Source organism: Fusarium solani (genome assembly GCF_023522795.1).
Source record: "Fusarium solani strain SB1 chromosome Unknown bctg00000004, whole genome shotgun sequence".
NCBI classification, from domain to species: domain Eukaryota; kingdom Fungi; phylum Ascomycota; class Sordariomycetes; order Hypocreales; family Nectriaceae; genus Fusarium; species Fusarium solani.
Window position 1 is genome coordinate 3,479,082 of NW_027072152.1, and position 20,418 is coordinate 3,499,499.

A 20,418-nucleotide genomic window follows, 5' to 3' on the forward strand; every position below is an offset into this window, starting at 1 on the left:
GTTTTGAATATGAAACACGCCTAGTATATCATCAACGTATCTAAACCCTGTGCTAGGGGACTTTCATCTCTAGCAAAGTCTGTGATCCACCGAAACTCGTCTATCGTCTCAGCCTCCCAATCCAGAAGAACCTGAAGGCTACCGATCCTTCTGAATCCAATAGAATTTGTTTCGACCTTTTTCAGCAAGAGGCAATGCACTTCCAAGCTCTTGAAAGGGTTCCTGTTCGCTCTGTCGTGCGTAAGGATCGGTAGGCAATATGGGGCTTCTTCTTCGATGTCGATCTCATCATCTACGTCGAGAGAGAACTCAAAGGTGTAGTGTCCACCCCTATCGCCCCTCCATTCTGCGTCCTCGAGATTGGGGAGGTCAACATGGCCCACCTTTCCAAGAACACGTATATAACCTCCGGTCACGTTAGCGTAAATCTGATCAGTGCTGCTCTCGATTTTCACATCGGTGATTTCAACCAAATGCCGGTCGATACCTTCGCGGTCCAAGATGTTGATATTTGCAGCTTCAAAGTCGAAAAGACGCCCAGCTCCACGAAGGACCTATTGCCAGTTAGAAGGTGTCAACCACCCGTGAAGTCTTACTCACCTCGATATTTCTTTGGCCTAGTGACGATCAAGTCATCTTGTCCAACCATGTTCTGCAACTTCCATAGCAATCCATGAGGGAGGTGTCTCTTCCACAAACCCACCAAATACTCGTCATTGAGCAGAGGCTGCGCTTGACTTGCTATACCTGCAATGGCAGCAAGGCGATCCGATTCTTTCGTGAGATAGCACCTGCAGAACATCTGTATCAACAGTTCCCAATACCCGACACCATCCCGTTCGAGACCATCTCTCCAATCCTTAGTGCTTCCTGGAAAGGTTTGATCTACGTCATCACCAAGTATCGATGGTTCGGAAGGTAAGCCACAGGGGTAAGTCTCGCAGGCTTTGAGTGTGCGGCATTCCCAGAATAGCTGAGACGAAAAATGCATGGTCCGGGGGCTCAACAAGCGCTCTTGAAAGACCCAGCCTCGCCCATTCAAAGTTGCCCGAGAAATAGACTTGAACCAGTGACTATCCAAGAAGAAGACATATTCGCTCTCATGCCCTCTCCAGTTGATATGCGCGGTATGCGGCGTGATTAAGTGTGAATCCCGCCAGCCGTATAATCCGCCTTGCCCACGCGAGGCCGAGGTTGCAGCAATGTTGCAGAATGAGTATTCATAGACCTTTCCCATGTTAGAAGACTCTTTCAACCAGTCTTTCTTTGAGTCTTGGATAATGCAGAGGGAGTCTATCCATATGTATCGAATGCCCAAGTTTCGACACAACCGAATCGCATCATGAAAGGTAAACGGCAAGTCCGCCGATCGGATGCGCTGCATGAAGTCGTTTATGTTTGCCTTCTTCAGCTTAAGCATGTTACTAGTCGTCCATCGGTGGCTCAAGGATATGTACAATGGCGACGGAGAGCTGGAGCTGAGAGATGAAGCCATCACCAACTTTGGGTCTTGGGTCGACCAAGCAGGTCCGACATCAATCAGGCGAGTCGGGAGCCACGATGGCTCATCTCGAACGCGACACTTTTCATGCTGCGTGGTGCACTCAAAAAGCCAACGCGTCGCCATCGACTGGCAGGCATCAGCGCTATTCGGTGGTCTTGGACAATCAGGTACCATATCCCCGACGGCTGTTACCATTGTTAGACTCCTTCATCAGGACATATTGTGCAAGGACTTGCCTGTCTTAAGATACATGTCCACAGAGAGGAGCTCGGGATAAACATGGCTTGACGTTTTAAGCTGATAGACCAACGCGCAGAAGGCGGCCGTATCGTCGTCCCAACATATCCTTGGACCGATGACAGCCTTTTCGACGTTGATCCTGCTGCCAAGCTTAGAAGAGACTTCATTCCATACTATCCGACAGAGGGGACAGCCCGAGTCGGCAGCTTCAAGGACGTCCCTCCCCTGGCGCTTCCATCCCGCAAGTGACGGGTCTTGCCAGCAGTCACGATTGCTGGGCTCCAAGTCGGGCTGTGAGAATAGCTCTTGGCATTTACGGCAAAGCTGGTCGGGTTGAGTCATCACGACATAAGAGGTCGGCTTGTTTGACAAACTAATGAAAGGGCAGGGTACCAAGGAAAAGATGAGATAAGGGTGGGTTTGTTGCTAGAGTAAAGAATAGCTGCATTTGAGAGTGATCAACAGGTTCTAGCCCATCAGTCTTAGTCACGTGCATTCCATCAAGAGAAGACACCATGGCTATGTCTTCAGAGCTAAACGGGTGTTTCTTCTATTCATCATCCCAAGTATCGATTGAAGCGAGACGATGTTGTCCATCTACAGGTAAAACTTGCCCTTCTGTACCTTGCCAACCACCACATCCTCCATCGGCGCCGCCAATGCAATCCGACCAATCTCAGCGTGAGGTTCAACATCGCCCAGCATCACCTTGACCTCCTTCATCTTGGCCATTTTGTCATCGCCGCTCATGAAGGACGAGTCTAGGACCTTGTCGCATCGATTGTCCAGCATGCCCAGCGCAAGCGAGCCCAACACCTCAGGGACCAGTATCCTGAAGCGAACAACAATGGCAGCCATGGCTACGCCAAAGAGGATCGTGGATGATGCGAACAGCATAGTCAGCCACAGTTTATTGTATTGAACAATCTCCCCCGAGTGTACGTCTCCATCTCGACGACGTTGGAGACGTTGTTTGTGTTTTCCTTAGTTAAACCACCCGCCACGTCTCCTGGATGGATACCTAGCAGGAGTTCCGAGTTGATCAGGTGCGCAAGACGAGTCTCAAACTTCGCGCGCGGAAGCGCAGCGGGTTCAGTATCATTCCATGTCGAGAGGGCGTTGAAGGGATCGGCAAAGTATTTGATGGTCGGTGTCTGACCAGTCCTGGGGTGTAACCCCGGAAACATGGTGGAAAAGATGTTTAAGAAGCCCACCAGCTCATGAAAGCTGGTTCCCATGTCAAACACTGTCCAGTTTCCATGCCGTGGTGGCTTTGGCGATCGGCGCACCGAGGTTGGCGAGCACAAGGTGCCCTGACAGTGCATCTTGACGTCGACATACGTGGTGTAGAGATGGCATTCCGCGTATGAGTGTACCTTGCTCCCTAAAGAGCTAGACTTCCATAGAAAGACGCGGGCTGTCCGATCCTTGCCTGAGCGATACTTCTCACCCAGAGCCGCGATGCCTTTCACACACGGCTGGGAGAGACTGACCATCAGGGTGGAGTCAGGTTCGAGTGTGGTCCAGTCGCAGTTGCTTCTGTCGCTCGAATTGAAGTCTGGCAGATCCACGGGAGAGTTGTTTTTGGGACGCGTCTTGAGGGTGGTACATATGGGACTGACATAGGAAGCTGAAAAGTTGAATGTGTGGTTTCCCTGATCAGGGAGCCCCGCCACAGGGACCCCGACAAGCGAAGAGTAGTCAAGCTCTGTGACGTTCGATACATCGATCCAACTAGTGTTTGAAGCACTGTCTGTGAGCCTCTCTATCAGGGGAAGGCGAATGTTTCCCCAGATATCCTGGTTTCTGCTTTGCAGCAACCGTGCAGACAGAATCGAGGCGATGGCAGGTGGGACTAGCATTCTCTCGGCATCAAGCAAATCATTGGGATTTTGCATGAATCTAAACCGATTAAATGTTTCCAGCACCGTCAGGTTTCCTGTTGAGTTTCGGAACGCATGATTGGCGCTTATCGCCCTCAACGCGGCTTGACTGCCCAGGGGCGAGAGACACCACAGCAGCAGAATGGCGATGGCGAGGATATTGAATGCCTTGAGCCGAGCTTGTGTAAATACTGCTTCAGCTACCGTATGGCTACCGACAAGTTGCTCGATGAGACCGATACGGGTGCCGTTCTGGAGCCGCCAGGTTGCAAACGTCTTCAACGCAGCGCCGACAATGGCGGCGAAAAGGACGGGGAACACGGTTGGACCCTGTCGCTGTAAGTGACAGTGAGACTCTTTTGGGGGGAGCAACATACATATTTGGCCAGGTCTAGAAGGAGTCTGCCCGTCGAGCCTGGCGTGGCTGGAGTGCCATGGTTCATGTAGATCATGCCGCCAAACAGAACAAAGAGTAGGGCGGCAGTGGCAAGAATGAGATCCAGGAGGCTGTCGAGAAGCCTTTTGAGAGACCAAGGGCCCTCCAGTTGCCCGGGTTCAGCTTGCTCTGGCTTGTCTTTGGACATGGTGCTAAGTTACCTGGGGTAAAGAGAAGGCAATGGACAGCCAAATCGAGTCAGAGAGGCAAGTACATGAAGAGAAGGAAACGTCTGCCAAAAGTCGGGAGCCTCTGAGCTAATTATACAATTGATTGCTTTTTCTCAAAACCAGGCTGCCAAGAAGCTGAGTGCGAGAGGCCTACTGGTACAACCCACAAGCCCGCACGATTGGGTGCACATTGCTGCAGGCGCCCATCACGAAGCGCGGGTTAATAGCTTGGCAACTTTTTATACTGTTTGATTCGAAAGCCTGAATGCACAGCAGAAGCGGGTGAGATGCCGTGGAGGAAGCCTCAGCCTGCGGGTTTCAGCTCTGGCGGCTGGTGCGAGGCAGCTTCGTCGCCATTCGAAGCCCATATCGGTGTTTTCAAGGAGAAGAGTTGTGGTCTAGATGTTGGTTAAGACCATCCAGATGTTGGTTTAGTTATAAGATGGCCAGAAATACCTAAACGCCAGGTTGATTAGCCAGCGCCAACTGGTGAATGAGCCGTGTTCCCCCTTCGCACATTACAAAATTACAAAGCCGGCTCGCACAGCCTCCCAGCGGCCACCTGCTCAGCAGCAGCCTCATCCAGCTCCCAGACTCATTCATCGCGTCCCGTAGCACGCAGGTACCTCTTTCAACTTGGCCCCTATCCACATGAGCCATTGCAGCTTTTTCTTTGCTTCCTTACGCTCATCAGGCTCATACAATCTAAATCTGAACCAATCCAAAAAGGTCTTCAAATTCCCGTAGCGAACGTTGATCCACTCACGCTCAGCATCCGAAAAGTGTCGGTTGGCGAGGTGCGAATTGAAGCGATCCAGGAGCAATTCGGGCATATTTTTAAAGACGCTTTGTTCAATCCAATCTTCATATCCTCTTTCTTGACGCCTTCGACGCCGGTCAGACTCCTCGGCCATGGTCACCCTCATTATAAATCTCCCATCGCGGCGTTCGTCCTCGTTGTACTTGTTCAATTGATGCTCCCGTAGAAACCGGAGCTCATCACCCCAGTGCTCCTTCAGCCATGCCCTCTCAGAGTCAAGCAGGCAATAAACTTAGCCTCTGTGGAGCTGTGCGAACTGATCTCTCTCAATCTCGGGCCAATACACCGCCGGGATCTTGTCCATGGACAGTACATCAGGACCCGATATAGTACCCCGAGGCAATTTACTGAAATGGAGTACGGCATTGTTTCCCTCGTGTCTGAAGCGCGCGATGGAGGAACCTTTGTCGTCTTTCACTTTCCAGATATGGTAGGGTATGTGGATAGGATCAGTGTAGTAATCCTCAACGATTGGGTGCCCGACTATGTTGCAGGCAGCGTCTGGGGAGTGCAGAACGTTTCTTAGGATGAATTCTGTACGTTCGTCATTCAACCACTTGATGGTGATGACAACAGTCCCGACGCCAATGGCTTCAAGCTCTTCGCCCTGGGAATTAGTAAACTGCGTCTGGTAAGGAACGTAGTCGTCCTTAAACCAAGCACGATCACGGGGCACACTGCAGAGACAATCAGCGGGATGCGTAAGAGGGCTACGGACGGAGGGATAGTTACTGAACATTGGCAAATGGGATGAAAAACCATGCTGGACAGACAACAGGTGGTTCAGGTTGTTGCTCATGTGGTCGCCGTTCCATTCGCCGGCGCGGACGACGACGGTTTCCGCAGAATGGTCGTGGGCGAGGGCCGACCGCCGGCTGTTGGTGAGCGTATCTCTTGTTCCCTTGGTGAGATCTCCGCCTTTTGCGGCCCGACCAGCGCGAACCTCTTTCTGGAGGCGACATAGCGCCTGTAAACGAGAGTGAGAATTGGCTTGAGGGCAGCCAAGGGCAAAGAACACCACGATAAAATCGTAGAGTGATGAAGTGTCTAGATGCCCACGGGATACAGTTCAGCGACAATACCCCTCCTTTCAATCCTCAGCTTCGGTCCTTTCAATGACAGTCAGATGACCCCACGTTGAGAGATACCAACGTCGCCATGGACTCCGGTACTTGAGTGCAGAAGTAAATCCTCTTCTATCAGAGCTTATTCCAACGTTATTTCGACTCCAGCACTAGGGGTGCCTAAGCATATCTGAAGCAAACAGATGGCTATGTTGCTCAAGACTATTCAGGTGTTTGTTTCGTTTAGACCCTCTCATCGCTGCATCCTCCCTCATGGGGTGTACCAACTACATCCCCTTCTTGTAACCATCGGCCTCATAGATAAGCCTCTTAGACGTCAAAGAGGTCCTCGACTCTGCGTGGCGATCCTGGATCCATTCCGTCTCGTCATATAGAAAGTGCCCCCTAACAGAGTTATGTGATAGGTATCTGATGTTGCTGCTCGTCCTTGGTCTACCGAGTCGTTGGCTCGTCGGCCCAAGGTAGCTCCTCAAGCGCTCGTCTAGCGACCTTTCTCTTCGTACGCAATCGACGCTTCGCCTTTATACCCAGCTTTATGTTCGGCTTTGGTGATGTGCAAGTAACCGGCGGGGTGTCAGTCCAGACAGGTAAATCACACGGGGCATGTGCAACAGCGTCAAGGTAACGAAATCGCTCTTCGTCACCAGGCGTAGTAGCCTCCTGCGCCATCTGGCCATCGCGGACAGCAATCATCAGCAAAGATTTGAGCGCAAAATGAGCATCGTTCCCAGCCGCATGGAGTTTCGCATAACCGATCCCAAGTTCGTTGAGGAGCTTCTCAACACTATACCGATAGGACAGCTGTAGAGGAAACTGCGCTGCCTTTACTGTATCCAAGACGTAAGAGGCTCGGTCCACAATGTTGGGGTCGATATTGTTGAGAACTTTGATATCCTCCCCAACCCCATGCGCGACCAAGACGTAATCGCGGTCCTTAGTTAGCAAAGAAACCCGCGATGCAAAGTCGTGAAGTGTCATCAAATCCGTCTCTCCAAAGAGAAAGCTCTCGGCGGCCCACTTGCACGGCCGCGAATCCCGATTAATAAATTGGTAAGCCGTGATGGCATCGCGAGGATCGTGCAGCTTCTGTACGAGGCACCGAGCGTCAAAAATTGGCACGCCAATGTGGAAACTCTGATCAGGGGAGATGGCTTCATAGCCTCCTCCCGTATCGACATCGACAGACACGAGCAAAGCGTCCTTGAGGGAAGTGCCGGGCAGGTATTGTCCAATCTGGGGTGGACTATATGGCGAGGTTTGAATGGTCTCGAGGCGATATCCCAGGATTTGTCGAAGCGCAATATTCTCCTCGCGGAGAATTCCAGTGTGTGGTTACAGCACCGAGGTCATGTTTAAGCAAAATCTTGAAAAGAATACAATGTCCAAGGTAAGTTGGGTTGACGGGATGCTTTCTTGACGGAGTGACGTGGCTTGCCATAGGCCTCCTCATCCGAGCTTATCCCTCATCACCTCCTCCATGATACGGGATGGATCGAAGTGCTTGACATCAACAACAGTTCGAGGTAGAAAGGGTTCCTTTGACTTCTCATGCATTCATTCATTAATAATTCAGCTAAAGATCCAACTCCGCTATATCCCATGCATGATCCAAGTTATCCCAACTCCTCGCGCCAAGGGTATCAGCGCCCCATGCTAGAGCCAGCCAGCGCCCATCATAGCCAAAAAGGCTCCAAGACACAGTAGTATATATCGAGATGCTTCATCCAAATCTCGCTTGTCCAATGCCTGTTCAAAATGTCATGGTATAGTTCCATCTCTTTCTCTCATTTACCTCCTCGTCTTGGGCCGTCCCCATCACAGGGGTCACCTTTGAGGAGCCCAACCCTACGGTCATGCTCACTTCGCAATTGCTTGTCTCCTGTTGGGACCAGAGTCTTCTCTTCGAGCCTCTCCTCGAATGCCGGATCGCCTGCTCGGAACTTTTCTCGTATTCCCTCAACGCCCGGAGGCGGAGGTGGCGCCACAGCTTCGATGACCTCATCAGGCCAGAGAATTCGACGTGCTTCTTCCACTGTGAGAGGCGGCTCATCGATCTCCTCGTTATGGTCAACCGTCGGCTTTGCAGGAGAGGTCGCAGCCGGAGGTGGTAGATCCACTGGTGCCTGTCGTGGCGTAGTTGGAGTTCCGCTCCTCGTGGATCTCGAGGTGGGTGTTTCAGGTCGTGGCCGTGGTGTCCGCACGGGGCTGCCCGCGCTCACCACGGACGGCTCTGTAGATCCCCGGCGATCAGGCCCTCTCGAGAAAGAGCTCCTGGGCACCGACCGCTGAACGGATGGTGCTTGTGACGAGTACAGGCTATCATCATCGGAGTCCGTGTATTCCACATCGTCATCGTCTCCTTCCGTCATAATGGTTATGGCGTCCGCTGTGTCGCCTACCGTCGTTTTTAGAATATCCGATTCCTCCTTGAGCACCTTTTCTTCATTGGTATTGATGGTGATCGGAATGTGCTGTCTTGCCCCTGCTCGTTTCCGGTCCATACGCAAGATGTTCCTCATCAAGAAGAGCTCATGCTTCTTGAACGTCTCGTAATACGCCCGGTTGATCATGGCAGCCGCATGAAGATCCTCCAATTCCCCGAGTTCGCACATGATGCGGAGCCGAATGATCTCGGGAAACTCAGTCGCAACACTGTATCCCGGGTCATTCGCAGCCATGCCACTCAATCCCTTGTTGAGCTGTGTCTGGGGTTCCCGTTCACGGTGTTTCGAGAGGGCCCAACCATGGCTCTTGCCGCTGATGTCAAATAATGTTAGGCCCAACACGCTGTTGTAGATGTCGTTGATAGACGACCGAAAGGCCGGGCCCAGGTCGCACACACCACGGTGAACAGGGGTTGGTGGTGCCGGTACCCTCCTCAATGCATCAACTATCTGAGCCAAACTTCTAGGCTGCGGTTGAGACTCGGGGAGGTGATTCAGCACACTTGGTCGCATGATGTGCGGCAACAGGCCCATCTCATTGTAAACCAGCATCAGCCATCCTAGATTTGTTGCGTCACACCAATGGCTGCCCTTGGGACATCTGGGTGTACTCGTAAGCATCATGGGTGTCACTATATCGGATGACAAGCTGTTTGGCTCTGTCGGTGAGCCCCCTGGCTCAACTGAGGTGTGCGTTGGGGCTCTGAGGTATTCTCGGATAGCGTTGACACAGCAGTCATGAACCTGGGCGACCTTGGCGCATCGGACGGCCCAAATCTTGTCCTTTATCTTCTGCGGCCAAGGCTTAGCCTGTAGCTCCTTTTCGTCAACCAGGTTGAGAATGGTAGTCTTGGACATTCGTGAGAAGAGTTGTCGTAGTCCAAAGGCATAGCTGATCACCAAAAGTCCGTCAGGCATGTCGTCAGCACCCTTATGCATCCATTGAGGCATCCATAGATGTTCCACGACAAGCTCTAGAGGTGATGTGCTCTTGTATCTCATACAGCACTCTGCAATGGCAACGAATTGTTCAAAACTGATTTCCTTGGGCACTCTCTCATTGTGCATATGTGCTGCGTGCAAAAGGATCTCAAGAGAACTGAGGCGGTTGAGCTCAACTTGTGGCATGCGGTATAGCTTGACCTCTGATCCGTCCTTGCAAAAGTACTTTGTCGGGGGCGATGGTAATAGTGTCGAGAGATCGTCATCGTCATTAGGGTGTAGATTACTAGAATGCCCCGAAAACATGCGAGCAAAGATGGGAGAAGTCTCCGCTAGCATATAAGACGATACTCGAAATCGAAGCGCCGGATCATTGAGACCACATTCAGGAGCGGTGTTTGCAAATTCGAGAACAGCATCACCTCGCTGAGAGATGACATACTCATTGATGGTGCGGTCAGGGGAGATGCCTGATTCGCCGGATTGAAGCATTTGTCGGATCTCGGTCAACTCTTGCTTAATTCTTTCGTAGTTATAGAAGCGCATCTCGTATTTGGGGAACTGAAAACGGTCAGTCGGTATTCGGCAGGATGAACGGCCGAGTAAACTCACGAATTGAGGGTCTGGCGACATGACCCGGGTCACACTGGCATTGCGCATGCGCGCAACAGCCTCCTTGCGGAAAGGCTTGTTTGTGAACAAGGCCTCAACCATCTCTGGTGTCGCCTCGCGCTCATTGTTCTTATACGTCTCAATAAGACTCGTTCGGCATGCTTCGGCAAGGGACTCGAGGTAGTTCTTCCAGTCACGGACAGCCGTAAGCCAGGCGTCATTCTGGTGAATGCTCTTGACAACGCTTCCAGAGACAACCTCGGCCAGACTCCTCCCGCTAAAGGAACTCCTTGTATCGTATATATGACCGGGACTGCGGGGGGACTCGACGGATGAGTCGCGACGGTTCAGAACCTCGCCCCCGCCGCGAACATCGCGGGCGCGGCGGAGCTCGTCTGTGAGGATTTGTCGGCATAGCGTAGCGCATTGCTCCTTGACCTTTCTAAGGTCGTTATAGGCGGCGTCGACGTGGTCGGGTGAGGAGGGGATGTTGCGCGGCATGCGCCCGACCAGGCTCTGAAGCTGGCGGATGTTGGATTCTTGGGTTTCGAGGGGATTGGCGGAATGGGACTCGGGGGATTTGGGATTGAGACCGAGGTCTGAAGACTCGTATCGGGTGCATGTTGACTTATTATCTTGATCTGTCGCACAGCACACATTAGCTAGGTTCTCTGAGCCAAGCATCGCTTCGACGTACCCCTCTCCTTGGGATCTTGTTGATCAGAGAGTTCCATTTCCGCCCAACGCCCGGGGGAGGGCCATCGCTTGAAGTCCTCGAGACCATGTCGACCCTCATAGATATGTTGGATGTTTGTCGCTGGAAGGAACGGAAGCCCGGTGGGATCGCATCAGGCCTTGAGGACTTGCACAGCTTCAGTGCCGGCGCGAGACCACTGCATCATAGCCACCGTGAGGAAGCGAGGCCTCTCCGGGACGAGAGGGGCCGGAAGACTGCTAGAGACTGCCCGTGTGATCCCGTGGCTATCGTATCTTTTTGGTTGTCGGCGTTGTTCGGTGGCAACGCAGTGAGAGGCCGTCGAGCCGGGGTCGTCGGATCGTGGGCGCAGGAGGGACGGGGACTGATAATCGCTAGTTATCGGCGGTCGCTGTAACCCCACAGTCTCCGGGGATATGGGTCGCGATTAAGCAAGCGGCAAGGCTGACAGGGTCTGTGAAAGACGGCAGAATATTCCCAACAGCAAGACACTCGCTTGTCGAGGAGAAATACGGCAGCCAGAAGATCAGGTCGGGCTTCGGCTATTGTCGTCGTTTCCAAAGGACAGGGCCTGGGCTGAGCGGAAGGCGGAGAGAGCAGGTGCTAAAGGTCGCTAACTAGCGGGCTTGGTGAGACTGGGGTTGAAAACCGGGGCGGTTAACTGGAGTAGGACTATCGACTGTCTGGACTCTGTTAGCGGCCGCGCGACGACGAGGCTTCAAGATGCGCATGTACCAGACAAGGACACGCGTTTGTAGATGCACGCGCTGCGGGGGGATGAGACGGGGTGAGTGAAAGAGGAGAGGATCGGAGCTGAGATGAGATGGATGGTGAGCGCGGCTGGATGGCTTCTTGGCTCGTACTGTATGGATTGTGACGTATGGCATGGAAGCCGGGGGCTAGACTGGGGTGGAGGCACAGTGCTGGACTCAATCGACACAGTACGGACCGTTCCGGGCGACTCTCTAGGACTGAAGCCAATAAACGTACAACGACTTGTAGAAGGACTCTAGAACTTTATATCCTTCGAGGTGCTTTAATAGACGATCCGTGGGGTTTCTTCGAAAGGGGGGCAGCCGTTTATTCTGTGGAGTACAGGCTGCCGGCTCTTGCTGCTCTGCTACCAAAAGAGCCAAGACAATTGCGGGGGAGGAGACGCTCAAGTCCTAGGTCACGAGACTGCCTTGATCTATATCTGCAGCTCTCAATGACAGGTTTCGTTTAACTAATGCAGAGCCATGTTTCGAATATCTCGTCTCTTTTCTCTTTGATCTGCTGTATATATGATTGTTCACTCTAACATGTGCTCCTCGGCTTGCCCTCATGGCTCGTGAAAGCTCCACCACGATGGATCATGGACTAGACCAGGCCGTCAGAGCCTCGTGTCAACGAGGCAGCCTCAAACAGGGTTGCAGAAATAGATGCATTAAGTATTCACTAAAGGCATTCTCGTAGTTCGTATTCACTCATCTCGAAAGATGCCTGGTCGTATCCAAGGCAGCTCTATATGCACCTCGTCCAAACAGCATCACAATCACCTGCTGGCCTCACTCCGGCTCAGACAGCCGTCACAGCCCTAGATTCAGCCCTTCGCAAATACCAAGACCAGAAACCGCCTTGCTGAAACACAATGTCTCATATCTCGCCCCTCCATCTCAACGAGATCTCACAAGTCCTCTCACAAGCCCTCTCGCAACCCCTGCCAACGCCCACTTTTAGGCTCCGACATAAAAGCGATGCTGATTCCTCAGAATATCCCATCCACCCTGTCTCTTCTCCAGACTTTTGCGAGGCCCTCTTGTCTGGGGTTTGACGGCACTATTTTTGGAGTGCCGGTCTCTCTACCGGGTCTTTCGTGGGCCTGGTGGGCGGGCGGGCCAGGTGGTGTTTGGGGGCCAGATCATGGGTGAAGCCAGGCACCATGGTGATATGCCTCAGAATGGAAATCTGATATGGCGCTGACAGCTTCCATTGGTACGTATAAGCACGGGTCAAAATATCAACGCGCCATCTCGCGGGTACTAGGCCTTGATACGAGGATCTTCACCATGTCTTGAAATAGGAACGTATCGTGAGATATAGGGTGAATATGGAACAAAGCTGACAGTTTAGGCAACGAAACCAATTATCCCTAGGCGATACTTATGACATTAATATGCTAATTATATGGATCAGACTTGACTTTCCCTCTTATCCCTTATCCTATGTAAGAGATCATTTCCTGTGGTGTGTTTGTCATATGGATCCTCATTACAGCTCAATCACCAACCCACATAGGACAACATGGCGCAAGGTCACCAAGCAACATGAAAAGCTCAGAAATACAAAATCGTGTCATAATTCTCATTCTGATTCATAACCGTCCATGAAATCTCGCCCCAAAACGCCTTCAAACACCCTCATCCCCAAACACAAACACAACCCTTCCCCTTCTCCTTGCTCTTCCAGCCCTCCTCAACAGATCCTCCATCTTGACCCTCCGGATCCCCTCATCACCCTCCCCGACAAGCACATTCAGCAATCCCCGCAACCTCGGCCGCGTACTCCTCCAGCTTCCACGCTCCCGGTCCCGCGCCCCGGACACTGACGTCCCGTCGTCGGAGGCCCGCTGCGGGGATCTCGGCTCCGTCACCGGCCATGGCGCCGATTCCTACCCATGTGAGGGCATTTTTGGCTGAGGCTGTTGAGGCGCTTGTTAGGTATGCTGCTGGCCATGGACCGTAGAGGTAGTCAAGCACCACGTCAGCGTCTGCCGCTGCGGAAAAGTCGGTGGATGTAGGCGGATCTTGGAGGACGATGGTCGAGTCGAGAGGAAGTGCGGCGAGAGCGTCCTTATTACGAGCCGCGCCGACGACTTGTGTTGCTCCGAGAGTGCGGGCAACTTTGATGGCGATTTTCCCGCTTGCGCTTGTAGCTCCCATGATGAGGACCTTCCAAGGCTTTCCCTCCTTGCCTTTCCTATCCTTGAGGAAATCCACCCGCTTCTTAAGTCCCATCCAGCTACTCATGACAGGATTCTGATAAGCGCAGCCGCAACAACAGGAGCAACACCATCAGGCAGCTCCGTAACATCCTCAACAGGAACATTAACAATCTCAGCAAAAGTGCCTTCGCCCGTGGTGAGCGTGGTAAAGTAGGACTTCTTCCCCGTCGAGACGTTGACGCCGACGCCGTCGACTCCGGGGACGTGGGGGAGAGAGGTTGAGGTGTAGTGCTTGCCCGCGGCTCGGGTGCGGACGAGTTGGTGAAGACCTGTAGCGAGGACTCGGATCTCGACTTCTTCCTCGTGGATGGGAGCGGGAGGAGGGAGGATCCTCATGGGCTTTGGTGTAGCGCCCCATTCCGCGACTTCAGCAGAAAGCATACTCATCGTGAAAGTCGTATCTCGTCCAAGTTCTCAAAAATGATAAAGACTATGACAGCCAAAGCAAAAACAAACGAGACAAACCCATCTCTTTATACCCATCCCCTCATCCCATCAAACGTCACCTCCAAACCCAATTCTCCCCGCCCTCAATCCCAGATCCCGCACACGCCGCAATATCCGTCCAACACCACCCCAGGCACCACTTCAGCCCACCAGCTTTTGCCTAGCCCACCCTCACACTAAGCCTGACTAATGAAGCCATTCCTTTGATAAGCTCTGACTACAGAGCTTTGTCAAGACACGCAAACGCAACCTTGCAGCTCGCGTACCCAAGGTATTGATGATTATCTGATTGTGACTATTTGCATCCTGCGACATGGTTAGCTGCAGCGAGGAGATGGCAAGCAAGAGTCATCTTGACGGAAGTTCGGCATCATGCCGCTCTCAGCTTGCTCACACACACCGAACTGCCCCGCTCAAAGAAACCTCAAGGGTTCTCAAAGGGTGCCATGAGACATTCGGACCGGCTGAATTGTTAATGACTGGACCTACAAGATAGGGCTGAGATCACAATTGGTTGTACATCACTGAGCAAGGCACTCATATCATCCCAATTCACCACCACTCTATAGAAACATTCATTCATTAAAACTTTCAGGTATGTCATTTTTGTGTTCCGTTACATCTGTCATGCTTTTTCTGACAACCATCTAAAAACGCTGGTCCCTCCTCTGCCTGTGTAGCCCGTAGATATAAACTGGCTTCCCTCCCTCCCCCCTTCCAGATGGGCTTGTCTCGATGCAATTGCAACTGTATATAAAACGCCTCCCAACCGGCCATGTGTAGAAAGACGCCAACGCCTCTCCTTTCCATCTTTGCTTTGCATCCATCCATTCATCCATCCAGCCGGCCATTCAGTCATTCTTCCATCCATCCCCTCCCCCCAGCCTGCCCGCCTTCCGTGCCAATCTGTAACTGAACACCACTACCCGATGTGGTATAAGTTGCTGTGATGATGGCTTCCCCTCGACATCAATCGTACACACTTGCTACACCTGTCAACATCTTCCACCTATCCGGATCCCATCCAGAATAGTGTCCAACGTGTCCCATTCTCGTCCCGCGAAGCACCCCTGACACGGCGTCGGTGGCTAGGAGCGGCGCCGAGGCTGCGGTCCGTCCTATCCAAAATGGTGATATGCCAGTTGATAAATCAAGCGATCGTCGTCATTCCGGGCGAAACCCCGTGAGGTGTCCTTGCCACCTTGGGTTGCGTGTCACTACACGAGATATTCCATCGGTAGTTCCCGGTGTGGCATCCACTTCAGCCTCCCTTGCGCTCGGATTCAAGCTTGGGAAGCTGCTCGCCGTTCCCTTGATTTGCGGCATTGTTGGCACCCTTCTTCTTTCCCTTGCCCGCCTTTTGCCAGCCTCCGTCGCTCTCGCTCTTAGCCCCGCGTACGTGGCCGTTCTCTCGGACTCCGTTGACCTTCTGAGACTGCGCAGTGGCTTTCTGGCCCTTTTGAGGCTTCGATCCATCCTGGGAATCCTGCACTCGCTCGTCAGGCTTCTGGCCTGCCTTGGAACCATCTCCCCGTGATGCCTTGGGGCTGTTCTGTGTAGCTTGCTTGTCTGATTTCAAAGGTCCATCGGGCTTTCGAACCACTGTGGGAGAAGGAGTACGGTTCTCGTACACTGGAGAAAGATGAGCAAAATCTTGACCAACAGGGCTCAATCCGATGCTCAGCGATGGCGAATCAAGCGGCGCGATGCCATTCTGCTGACGGGACATCAAACGCTGTCGAGTCGAGGGCGACAGACGTGAAGCTTGCCACAGCTTGCGCGAGATTAGAGGCCGCCATGGTATGTGACAGATCTATCGGATTGATGCTCATTTGCATCTGCGACATGGTTAGGCAAGGAGATGAGCAAGAGTCATCTTGGGAAGTTCATCAGCTTCCACACAACTGCTTGATCTCAAGGGTTCTCAAAGGGTCGCATTCGGGTGTTGGTTCATGACGTTCACAAGACAGACGGAATTCTTGTTGTACTTCACTGAAAGGCACCCACCAATCTCACTCTAGAAACATTCATTCATTAAAACCTTTCATGGTACGTCATTTTTGCTTGACCGTTACATCTGTCATGCTTTTTCTGACAACCATCTAAAAACGCTGGCCGCTCCTCTGCCTGTGGGTAGCCCGTAGATATAAACTGGCTTCCCTCCCTCCGCTACATGGGCTTGTCTCGATGCAATTGCAACTGTATACAAACGCCTCCCAACTCATGTGTAGAAAGCGCCAACGCCTCTTTCCTTTCCATCTTTGCTTTGCAGTCCATGGCAAGTCATCCATCTTCGGCTCAGTCATTCTTCCATCCATTGCTCCCCCAGCCTGCCCGCCTTCCGTGCCAATCTGTAACTGAACACCATACCTGATGTGGTATAATGTGATGATGGCTTCCCCTCGGCATCAATCGTACACACTTGCTGGATCAACACTTCCACCTATCCGTATTCATCCAGAATAGTGTCCAACGTGTCCACATTCTCTGCTGCTGCTGGTTCATGGCCTGAGCCTGAGCCTGGGCCTGGTGCTGCATAAATGCTGGTGACTGAGAAGCATACAAAAGCCGCATGTTCTCCTGGTGATATGCCATCTGAGTCATGAGATCTTGCTGTGTATACTGGAACTGGAACTGCGGGTTCTGATACCACTGCAGGTCCTGCTGCTGCATGTTGACCTGCGGGATATACACGTTATTGGTGTTGTTGTTGGCATCATATTGGGGAACGCCCGACGATGCTCGCCGATTCCCCCCGTTGTTCCGATGAAAATTGTTGTTGTGTCGTCCACCGCGGTGGTTTCCACGACCGCCACGTCCAGAATGTGTCTGCGACGAGCTGCGCAGCAGGACAGGCCGAGATTGCGGCGGTGGTCGGGACCATACTCTCTCCTCCTCTTTGGGAAACACGTACGGTTCGCACGCTTCTTCCAAGTTCGCCACTGAAATCAAGTCGAACGCTCGTCGAAGTTCCATATGCAATCCCCGGAACGAGTACTCGTCGGCCGTGTTCCCGAGGTTACGGGAGGTGTTGAACGGCTCTTCAACGCAGAGCTGGTTGTTAATCGCATAGTGCCACTTCTTCTCATGCTTGGTAACTAGCTTTCCGAGACGGACCGAGAGAACGTGCTTATCGTAGTCAAACTCGTGCGCGTAGAAGCGAAAGAACTGGAACAGAAGCTCGGCGACCGATGACTTGTTCTTGTTTCCAAAACCAGACAGCTTCTTGAGGTCGTCGGCAAAGTCGGGCATGGTACCGTCCGGCCTGGGAAGCTTGTGTGACAGCTGATGTAGCGCGGGGAGGACGGGAGGGCTTCGGAGCTGCAGGAACGCGATGATCAAGCAAATCCAAGTGTAAGAACTCAATGTGCCGCCAAACGCTATAAAACGGTCAGCCAGATCTATAGCAAGACGAAAAGTGAAACGTACCCGCATCATTGACTATCCTCCTCCGGGTCCAATACTTGACAATCATGGCAAGCTCACGAACTCGAGGGTCGGTGTCTATATATGTTCGAACCATGCGGGTGTTCTCGAGAGCAAGGGTGTTGTTGACATTCATGTCGCAGGCAAGGCCCAATTCAGGATCCCAGATCTTGACAATTGGCACCTTGGCTGCCGAAATGCAGACAACCTTTTCCATCCCCCCTATGTGTTGTCAGCGGGTTACATTTGGGCGGGTGAGCGAGGCACATACGTCGCGCCAGGAGGTCGGCGATCATGCAAACACCCTCCAATTCGCGCCACGAGGTGGTGATGCAGATATCCACTAGGTCCGGTTAGATGTGGCTTACGAGAAATGCGGAGTCAACAAACCATCAGAGTCATCCGAACAAAGGAGATTTCCAGAAGAACCAAAAAGATGAACACGGATGTCGTGTCCAGGCCACTCGTCGTTGAAGATCTTTTCAAGCTTCAGCACCAGCTTCTTGCGGTTCTCCTCGACAGCGGCAGTGGGCAGCAGTCGGTCATAGACCTCTCGCATGTCGGTCGCCAACTTTCGCTCCTCATCCTCGGTCAGCTTGCTTTTTACCGTCTGCAAGTCCAGCTTCTCAAGACGGTCGTTGCCGACCGAATAAGGTATCCTCCTTCTGGAGTTGATCTGGGCCGTCTCATACTTGCAGCCCCCTAATCGCGGTGGCAAGGGCCGCAGCGACGGCAGGGTGCTATTTGTCTCGGAGTAGGCGGATCGGGGGGAGTGATTGTTTGTGCCGGTAGGGGACGGCTCGCGATCCTCAAAGGAAAATTGACGAGCGTGCTGATGAGGCGTCGAGGGCACAGAGCTGGAATGGGACTGAGCCGAGGGCGCGGATCGACGGGGCAGAGGCCTCGATGAGTCGGCCGACTGTTTGGAAGGCATCTTGGGCGGAACCTCCTTGGAGGTTACAACCGAGCGACTCTTGTCTGAGTTCTGATGTGACCTGCTCCCATGGCCTCCTCCTGTGTTCCCCTTACCGGCGGATGCGTCCTTGAGCGACACCTTGCTAGAAGATCGCGACCTGGGCGCGGCCTGGATATGGGGAGCGGAGACGACGGGAGGGAGCGGCGGCGTCTGCAGGCCGCCTCCGCGGGCGGGCGAGATGAGCTTGTTGTAGTGTAGGAGCTGGGCGTGGTAGATGTTGGACTGCTGGGGGAGGAGAAAGGGGAGGAAGTCGAGATGAGAGTGAAACTGAGTGGCGGCCGGGTCGGGGAAGAAGGAGCCGTCGGCGGCGGGAGCGCTGTGGCTGCTCGTCGTCGAGGCCGTCGTCGAACTCGTCGTGCTCGATGTTATCGTCGAGACCGTGTTCCAAGGACTTGGGGGATAGGGATGCTGAGGTTCGGCCGTTGTGGTCTGGGTGTCCATATGGAGCAGCGAGCGAGCCCCGGGACAGTTTCAAAGGAGTGCGGGGAGGCGACAACAGGCGTCGACGAGGCTGTCTTGTCTATAGAGAGTCTTGGGGTGTATTCTTTTCTTGATGCCGACAAGAGATGACAGAAATTGAGAGCAAAGAAGCGACGGCGAGGGTATTGAGGACCGGAGGGAGCGTCGAGGCCTCTGTATCCGAACCAATGCACAGTCAAAGGAGCAGGGGGCGAAGATGACCACGAGGCGCTGTTCGGGGACAAGCCAAGGCGGACGGCGGAAATAGCGAGGATGAATCGTCGAGACAAAGCAGTTGAAGCAAGGCTACTGGCGAAAATAGAATAAAAAACCGTCGTGGAAAAGAGGCAAGAAACGAGAACAGCGCCCTTTCAAAGTCGAAGAGCGTGTGTTGGTTGTGGTTTGTTGTGCGAGGACGAGGCAGCTTTTTTTGGTATAACGGCGAAGCCCCGGGGCGCGGGATAATGATGGAAATGGAGGATTCGAGGATGGTGAACGGATGGACGTGGACTGTGTATGGGACCGAGACGCTTGCTTGTGGGGGGGTCCTTGCCAAAAGGGGTCGCTCGGTGCGAGGGACGCCGGTTCACCTCGTGGGGGAGAGGGCGAATGGGTTGGTTTCTGAGATGATGCGAAGGAGAGCGAGCAAGTAGTACCGAGAAGATGGGAGAGAGAATGATGATTGAGAAGAGAAGAAACAAAGCAACAAATGCGAATGGAGTAGTAGAGCCACGAGCGGGACAGGCTGAGTGAGAGAGAGACACACACACACAAGCAAGAGAGACCGAGCCCGTCCTCCAAGTGCCGTCCTTTTTGGTGCTTCTGGCTGGATCTGGGTCTGGGATTGGGATTGGGGTTCCAATGTAGTATGGCGGATGCAGGTGTGCTGCGTGTGAGCTGTGCGTGAGAGGACGGGAGTTAGTACAGTTGGTACCTCGCAAGTCCAGCAGATGGCCCACCCTCCACTGAGCGAGTTGAGTGCCACTGAGGGGATGTTCATGGATGGACTGAGGTGCGAGGATATCGGTTTGCACACTGTACTTGCATGAATTGTTCGGTATTATCATCATGTGCAACCGCAGCGCAGCGCAGCGCAGCGCGTCTGTCCATCCCTCGGAGCCCCGGGATAAGCTCACTCATTTCGATGTTCGCTCTCACCTCAGCGGGGGCTGGACTTTTGACAGTTTGTCCCGTCCGTCTGTCCTGTCCATGACACAAACTCGGTACATTTCTGCTACCAAACGCCTCTCGTCAGAAAGTGGAAAGCCAACATGGC

The 20,418-nt window shown here is 53.1% G+C and overlaps 5 protein-coding genes across 5 annotated transcripts; all 5 read right to left on the bottom strand.

Annotated features, from left to right (window-relative positions):
* Positions 1 to 20: 20 nt before the first annotated feature.
* On the bottom strand, positions 21 to 4,211 carry MRS44_008184 (uncharacterized protein; the record flags this gene model as incomplete). Its single annotated transcript, XM_065620812.1, has 7 exons — positions 21 to 554; positions 601 to 617; positions 700 to 1,689; positions 1,927 to 2,068; positions 2,369 to 2,604; positions 2,766 to 3,957; positions 4,005 to 4,211. 7 exons carry the CDS (start codon positions 4,209 to 4,211, stop codon positions 21 to 23), a joined length of 3,318 nt encoding a protein of 1,105 aa, XP_065476884.1.
* Positions 4,212 to 4,832: 621 nt separating this feature from the next.
* Positions 4,833 to 10,870, bottom strand: MRS44_008185 (uncharacterized protein; the record flags this gene model as incomplete). The annotated part of the gene is made up of 7 exons (XM_046269084.2): positions 4,833 to 5,259; positions 5,311 to 6,100; positions 6,425 to 6,522; positions 6,575 to 7,446; positions 7,983 to 10,085; positions 10,137 to 10,777; positions 10,834 to 10,870. 7 exons carry the CDS (start codon positions 10,868 to 10,870, stop codon positions 4,833 to 4,835), a joined length of 4,968 nt encoding a protein of 1,655 aa, XP_046133794.2.
* Positions 10,871 to 13,343: 2,473 nt separating this feature from the next.
* On the bottom strand, positions 13,344 to 14,221 carry MRS44_008186 (uncharacterized protein; the record flags this gene model as incomplete). Its single annotated transcript, XM_065620813.1, has 2 exons — positions 13,344 to 13,868; positions 13,922 to 14,221. 2 exons carry the CDS (start codon positions 14,219 to 14,221, stop codon positions 13,344 to 13,346), a joined length of 825 nt encoding a protein of 274 aa, XP_065476885.1.
* A 1,321-nt stretch (positions 14,222 to 15,542) lies between these two features.
* Positions 15,543 to 16,010, bottom strand: MRS44_008187 (uncharacterized protein; the record flags this gene model as incomplete). The annotated part of the gene is made up of 1 exon (XM_065620814.1): positions 15,543 to 16,010. One exon carries the CDS (start codon positions 16,008 to 16,010, stop codon positions 15,543 to 15,545), a length of 468 nt encoding a protein of 155 aa, XP_065476886.1.
* Positions 16,011 to 16,711: 701 nt separating this feature from the next.
* On the bottom strand, positions 16,712 to 19,124 carry MRS44_008188 (uncharacterized protein; the record flags this gene model as incomplete). Its single annotated transcript, XM_046269083.2, has 4 exons — positions 16,712 to 17,661; positions 17,711 to 17,929; positions 17,979 to 18,050; positions 18,098 to 19,124. 4 exons carry the CDS (start codon positions 19,122 to 19,124, stop codon positions 16,712 to 16,714), a joined length of 2,268 nt encoding a protein of 755 aa, XP_046133792.2.
* Between the last annotated feature and the right edge of the window lie 1,294 nt (positions 19,125 to 20,418).